The 7028-nt window shown below is 39.9% G+C and overlaps 2 protein-coding genes and 1 long non-coding RNA gene across 3 annotated transcripts in view; all 3 read right to left on the reverse strand.

Annotated features, from left to right (window-relative positions):
- Positions 1-2510, reverse strand: part of LOC109824187 — a 3549-nt gene extending 1039 nt beyond the window's left edge. Inside the window, exons 1-3 of the mRNA XM_020390720.1 lie at positions 1199-2510; positions 859-890; positions 72-764 (exon numbers count right to left, since the gene is read on the reverse strand). Of these exons, the coding sequence (XP_020246309.1) occupies positions 72-764; positions 859-890; positions 1199-2246 (1773 nt within the window). The 5' untranslated portion in view covers positions 2247-2510. The remainder of the gene's footprint in view (positions 1-71; positions 765-858; positions 891-1198) is intronic.
- On the reverse strand, positions 2535-5121 carry LOC109824382. The gene is made up of 3 exons (XR_002242623.1): positions 5028-5121; positions 3452-3657; positions 2535-3371 (listed from the first exon to the last, which is right to left on the reverse strand). It is a non-coding gene; the product is annotated as an uncharacterized LOC109824382 (long non-coding RNA).
- Positions 5886-7028, reverse strand: part of LOC109824188 (GDP-L-galactose phosphorylase 2-like) — a 5325-nt gene continuing 4182 nt past the window's right edge. Inside the window, 2 exon segments of the mRNA XM_020390721.1 lie at positions 5886-6433; positions 6872-7028. The exon segment at positions 6872-7028 is cut by the window's right edge and continues 18 nt beyond it. Of these exon segments, the coding sequence (XP_020246310.1) occupies positions 6098-6433; positions 6872-7028 (493 nt within the window). The 3' untranslated portion in view covers positions 5886-6097.

Consider the following 7028-nt stretch of genomic DNA (forward strand, 5'->3'; position numbering starts at 1 on the left):
CCTTTTTGAGTACGAGAGTATCCAACAAAAACACATTTGATGGATCTATATGACAACTTATCCAAACCAACAGTTAAATCCTGAACAAAACACGTAGAACCAAAGTCACGGGGAATCACAGAGAATTGTTTTTTATCGGGATAAAGACAATTGAATGGTATTAAACCATCAAGGACAGAGGAAGGCATGCGATTAATCAAATAATTTGCAGTGAGAACAGCATCAGACCACAAATACTTTGGAATATTCATATGTATCATCAGTGTTCTAGCAACATCTAGAATATGCCTATGCTTCCTCTCAGCAACTCCATTTTGTTGTGAAGTGTGAGAGCAAGAAGTCTGATGAATAATGCCATTAAGAGCACAAAATTTTGAAACATCACTTTTCATATATTCCAAATCATTATCAGTACGAAGAATACAAATAGAAGTAGAGAACTGAGTTTTTATTTCATTATAAAAGTATTCAATAACGCGCGAGACCTCTGATCTCTCTTTTAACAAATAAAGCCACGTCATGCGAGAGAAATCATCAACAAATATAATGAAATATCGATAACCTTGCACAGAGGGAACACGATAAGGACCCCAGACATCAGAATGAACCAACTCAAAAGCAAAGCTACTGCATTTATCGACTCGACTCTGAAAAGTAGCACGATGGTGCTTACCTAGTTCACACGACTCACAACCTAAAGAGGAAATAGATGGTTGAACAGAAACTACCGATCTAAGTTTTTGTAGTGAATGATGACCCAAACGCTAGTGCCACAATAAAGTAGAGTCAGGCCGTGATGCAACAAGACCAACCTTTGGCACACTGTCGTCCAAATAGTACATACCTCCTCTCTCATGCCCTAAACCAATCGTCATCCCAGTTGCTAGGTCCTGAAAAACACAATAAAATGGAAAGAAGGTGACTTTACAATTATTTTGTTTTGTAAAGTTGCTAATGGATAATAGGCTAACAGGGAATTTGGGAACATATAACACATCAGTTAGTTTTAAAGAGGAAGTAGCATGAACTACTCCATCACCACGAACTAGAGAAAGAGTACCATCAGCAATGCGGATAGAGGGAAGCTTATCAGAAAGATGTAAAGATACAAAGTGATCCTTTATACCTGTCATATGAGATGAGGCTCCAGAATCTAGTACCCGGGGTTTGTGAGAAGAAGCTATGTAAGCATCCATACCTGAAGAGGATGCATGAGTAGCAGAATGACTGTTCTGAGAGAGCTCTAGCTGGCGTAATCGCTCATAATCTGCCTGAGAAATCTGAACAGTGGTAGCAGTAGCAGCTGGACCACCAGAAGTAGTAGCAGAAATAGACGAGCGAGTCGACTCGGCGTCAGCGACCTGAGCCCACTGAGGACGACCAAACTTTTCCCAGCACTTCTCAGAAACATGATTGGTCCTCCCACAGTGACTACACTGACGTGAGCCCCTATCAGAATCATCATGTCTCCCACTAAAGGAACCACGTCCTCCCCCTGAATCACGACCACGACCACGACCACGACCGCGGCCTCTGCCTCGACTAGAGAACATGGCAGACTGATGAACTGAAGGTGGAGACGGTGCAGTGGTAGAAGTAACACCAGTAGAGACCTGCATAACTCTGGAGAATGTAGCAGTTAGTGAAGGAACGGTATCTCCACCCAATATCTGTCCCCTCACCTGGGACTGTAAGGTAGGGTGCAATCCAGAAAGAAACTTGGACACCGCCAGGTCACGGCGATATCCCAACAGCGTCGCTGCATCAGCTACTGCAGGCTGATGCATCTCCAGTTCGTCTATCAGTCCCTTCAACTCACCAAAGAACTCAGGAACTGATCTATCTCCCTGTTTCAGTGCAAACAGTCGCTCATAGATCTCAAATACACGGGAAACATTCTTCTCATTCCCGTACATAATCTTCAGGCTGTCCCACATCTCCTTCGCAGTGGTTAAGAACATAACACTGCTACTGATCTGTGCTTCCATACTGTTTAGAAGCCAAGTCATAACACAATAATCAGACGATAGCCATGAACTGTAGGTAGGATCTGTAGTGAGGGGCGGAGATGCCAGAAGATGATTTAATTTGTTCTGAGCACCAATGAAAATACGAAAGGCATGTGCCCAAAGAAGATAGTTTGTGCCATTTAACTTTACCGTGGTTCCCAAAACCACCTTTGGTGCAGAAATCTCAGTAGTAGGAGTAGTGACAGTAGTAACATCAGAGGAGATATCAAAAGACATTGTTATAGGATAGTCAGTAGTAGCAAAAAGGAGTTTTAATCAAAGAATCCTTTGATTTGAGATTAACACATAAGCGGACAGAGTTTCAAGATTCCTTCGTCAGTCCTTCTCGACATTCCCCCACTTTATTTTAATGAAACAAAAGGCAGTTAGCCTTTAAAAGATAAAAGAGGGCAGTTGACCTTCTTTATCTTATTACCGACAAGGCTCTCCTCTCTGATCGTGTCTTCCGCCCACTTGTTGAGAAATATGCTGCAGACGAGGATGCTTTCTTTGTTTGTTTTTTTTTTTTTTTTTGATGGCGGCGATGAGAACTAAACGCAGGGCGGTGGTGAGCAGCTCGAAGAGACTCCGGCACCGTCGTCGAGGGTTAGGGTTTGGAGGGTGGTGAAGTCCGGTTGCGGAGCGGAGGAGAGCAGAGAAGGTTAGTACTTTTTTTTTTTTTTAAGAACAAGGGTTAGGGTTTGGAGGGTATCGCTCTGATACCATGTTGAAGGATCAAAAACCCTAATCAATTGAGTCATTAAGATAGTTAAGAATACATATATATATGCATACAAAGAGGAGTATGGTTAACGGGTCACAGCCCATTAACCCAATACCCAATAAACTTATTCTAACAATATTCTTTTTCCTCAGTGCTTCAGCTCTAGGTGTAGCCGGCAGATTTAAGAGGATCATGTGACAAATATCAACCATAGGACTGAAAGGTGCCAACCAGCATTCATAAAACAAAAGTACTACATATCCTTGTCATGGTCTACCACCACGTAACGCCTCGTGCAGTCACATAGCATTTCCTAGCGAACTTAAATTACATAATTTCAGGAAAGACTGATACCTGAGTGAACAGGAGGACCCTCTAGGAAGGCCTGAGGAAAAAGCTCAAAATATATAGATGCTATTATCTTGACGATGCAATAGCAAATGTATCTGCAAGATATTTAGTGCATTTCTGCCCTCATAAACGAGGCCCTTCGAAGGATAGTTACACAATATGACGTCCTTCACACCATTCTTTTCAAGACCTTTGGTGGTAGGTAACCTTTGGCTGAGGCCTCATCTACTGGAGAAGCCTTCGACAAGTAATAAGATTGTCAGCATGCACAATCAAGCTACCCTTTTCTGGCGGGATCAAACAGCTTTCTTGTTAGTCATAATTGAAGTTCATGGGCATAGAATAGATCATAAGGATAACCCATTACCTGAGAGTGTGAAAGATTTGATTTGACAAAGGGCCTGAAGCTGCCATAACCCAGCCATAATTACGGGATCCTAGCTTCCCCTACTGAATGCGGCAGCAAGAAGCTGTTAAGAGTCAATCATCTTGGGGTAAGCACTCAAGGACTTCATGAATCAACAAGTCGTGGCTGTGCTCATATCAAAATGGTGTGACCATCAGAGCAATGCCCTATAACAACACCATTTTATGAAAGGGTTAGATGATAATTTAATTCTTTATAGGTCACTTAGGTAACAAGCGGAATGTCTTTTTAGTATATTCACCAGTTCAAGAGAAAAAAATGTCGAGGGAGATGTCAGAAGGGAGATTCTCTCCTCCTTTGATATCCCCGCCATAGGATGAAGACTGTTAGAGTAAAATTGCTTTTGAAACTTGTAACTCAAAGAGAGTGAAATAAGTAAAGAAACCAAAAGTGCAAGTGCAAAGATCCCCCAATATCTTAGAAACAAGGAATATTAAAAAAATTAAAATTAAAATGGGTCAGATTTCGGTACTGTCAAGTAAAGATGCGTGAAATTGCAAATAATGAACACAGCATGAACTATGTAACAAAAACATGACAACAATTAATATGTTAATTAAATTGTTAAAAAACAAATAATGCAGAATTAAGTAAGTACAGCCTTGCACAGGCACAAGAAAGCACACAAGCAGCAGGCGCTTGCACACACACACACACACACTAGCAGCAGTTACATAGAGCTGATCAGTCATGAGCATGCATGCATCCTCAACAAACTATCCATGTGTGCACTCGTGTAAGACATAATATGCACTGGCACATAGTATGAAGCAGTAAATTCTTACATAGAAAACCCAAAAAGTAAATAATTGAGTGAAAGAAGTTGAGTTCACACCAACATGGAAATGACACACGGCAATTCTAAGAATAGACACAATAAGAGTATCAAACAAGCATACCAGATGCAGGTGCAACATGACATAGCTCATGATAGTAGTGTCTGTACTACATAAGCTACTGACAAATCTTAAACTAGTATCAGACTGATCCCTCCTATCTTGAGTAATAGTTTGGAATACACCAAAAAGAAGAGTCACAAACTAAACTCATACGAACTGATATAACCACAAGACAAGAACTACTAACATAAGACACCAAAAACCAACAGATCATGTCCAGGCAGGCAAATATCAATTACATGCAGCAAAAAAAAGGGTATAAGAAGGAATCACACTAAACTTCTCTGAAAAACAGCCAACAAGCCAAATCACGCTCACATGTAATAAATAATCAGCATGTAATGTGATGTAACACAACCAAAAATTACTCAAATAGAAGCATGTATTTTATCATAAATAACAATTCATCAACTAATTGAATCTCACAGTAACTAAGTACATAATAGAACATTATACTAGGTATGATTGCTAATTTCTAACAGACACATAGCCAACGCGATAAGAAGTGAACAAAGTAAAGGAACAACAGTAGACTTAAGTATACCAAAATTCTAACTGTTATTTAGTTACAAGAAAAGATGGACAAATAGAATAATTGTAACATCAAAAAATATTACCATCATTTCAAGAAGCCACACCATTTTCAGATGCACCAATCCACTTGCATGAAGTGTTTTTGGCTTTCCAAGTGCCAGGTCTATTTCCTTCTGCGCTGAATGCACCAATCCACTTGCATGAAGTGTTTTTGGCTTTCCAAGTGCCAGGTCTATTTCCTTCTGCGCTGAGACCATCATCATTAAATCTAGGCCCCACAGAAATCCAAAACAACCATAGCAGCTTGACCATAACAATCAAATAAACAGCATACTATCATTAGTGAAATTAACTTAGCACTCTCCACAACCCATTGGTCTATACAACCCCCACGTCAATCACAATTATTGAAGGTATGGCCTACCACTTGAGGCTGAATATATCTCGTCTACAGTGAAAATAAACCCCCACCTTGTCCTCCATCACATTACGGTTTGCAAACATCTCTGTCATGGTTCAAACTACTTACTGAACAGCTGATCACTACTCCATCAACCCTCCATTCTTAATGATCAAATTTTCCATGGAAACTGTATTGGACGATTTCTGGTTCGAAGCCTTCATGGCACTTCCATTACGAAGTATTCACAAAAATTAGCTACTTTGTTACGAAAGAAATCTTACCAGTTAAAGTACAATGTTAAAACAACATGCAAAACCAGTTAGCTTTCGGTAGTTGGCTTTTCTTTTATGCTTAAGACATGTGGACTAAATTACTAATATTCATTACTTTCTTTTTTCCATGAAAATCAAAGACAATGATATTTCTATTTACAGTCATGAGTATTGAATCAGCAGAAAGCAACTAACACCAGATTATGAAAATCTTTAAGGGTATCCCACCCAAGACGTGTAACTAAATGTGACTTAGAGAATCAGGAAAATAACAACATTGGGCAACTTGTCTTAATATTAAAAATAAGCTTATCCGTTGACAATCATTCATAATAGCAGCAGGAAAGTAGCCCACTGAAAGTTCAATAGTAGATACAGGATGAAAGAAAACACACCAATGACAATAATACTGCACCAAGCAACAATATTGCTATAGCAAAAGCTTTATTCCAGACAAAGGCACACCAATAGACCAAACTCACTCAAGAACCAAACAGCCTTGTGGGAAATGACGAGATGACACTGGAGTTGCACCACGGAAAGAGGTTTCTTTGTTCTCAGCAGCATCTGCAACTTCCTCTTTAGACTCCACCAACCCTGTGGCTTCAAAGATACAATCTTTCACTTCTTGGAATCGGTCTTTTGAGAGTGAGACCTCAGCCAGGAGCCTCCAAGCATAGTCTTCAGTAGCCTCTTCATAATCCTCCTTTCTCTTGAGCACCATGTGACCACTTATCTCCCACACAGCAGGATTCACCTGAGTATCTAAGAGCTCTTGGTTCACATCGCCGAGAGCTTGTTTCTCAGCATAGCACTGCATAGTGTTTTGGAGAAAAATCATTAGGCCGTTTTCCCCTTTATATTAGAACATAAGATCTAAGTGGATATAGGTCTCTTTCACTAGGCAAACTGATGGACCAGAGCTATATAAATTGCCATAAAAAGCATAATCATGACATGCTTCTGACAAGGACCCAACCAATTATATGGCAGCCTATCATACCCATAAATTATATTTATTTCATAATTAGTAGTTCCACATTCACTAAGGATAAGACAGGAAGTAGTGCATTTGCAGTTACATCTGATAAGAGAAACTTTTCAAATATTACGTATTAGTCAAACCTCCTCACCCCTCACCGCAACCCCTCAAAAGAATAAAGAAAAGAAAAAAAAAAGGCTCACGCAATAACGTTCATACTTCCCAGAAAACTTTAAGAATTTACACAATTTAGTATGGAATGAAAAATACCTGAGGAAAAACAAAGACCTTCTTGCCAGAATCAGATATGAGGACATTAAAAGGAATATTATTCTCCTGAAGGCAAATGCAGGCATTGGCTACAAGATCTGACAAATCCATTAGCGTGTTTCCTCCCTCATAAACCAGGCCTCTCACAGGGTAGTTA

Source organism: Asparagus officinalis, chromosome 9, assembly GCF_001876935.1.
Source record: "Asparagus officinalis chromosome 9, Aspof.V1, whole genome shotgun sequence".
Lineage (NCBI taxonomy): Eukaryota > Viridiplantae > Streptophyta > Magnoliopsida > Asparagales > Asparagaceae > Asparagus > Asparagus officinalis.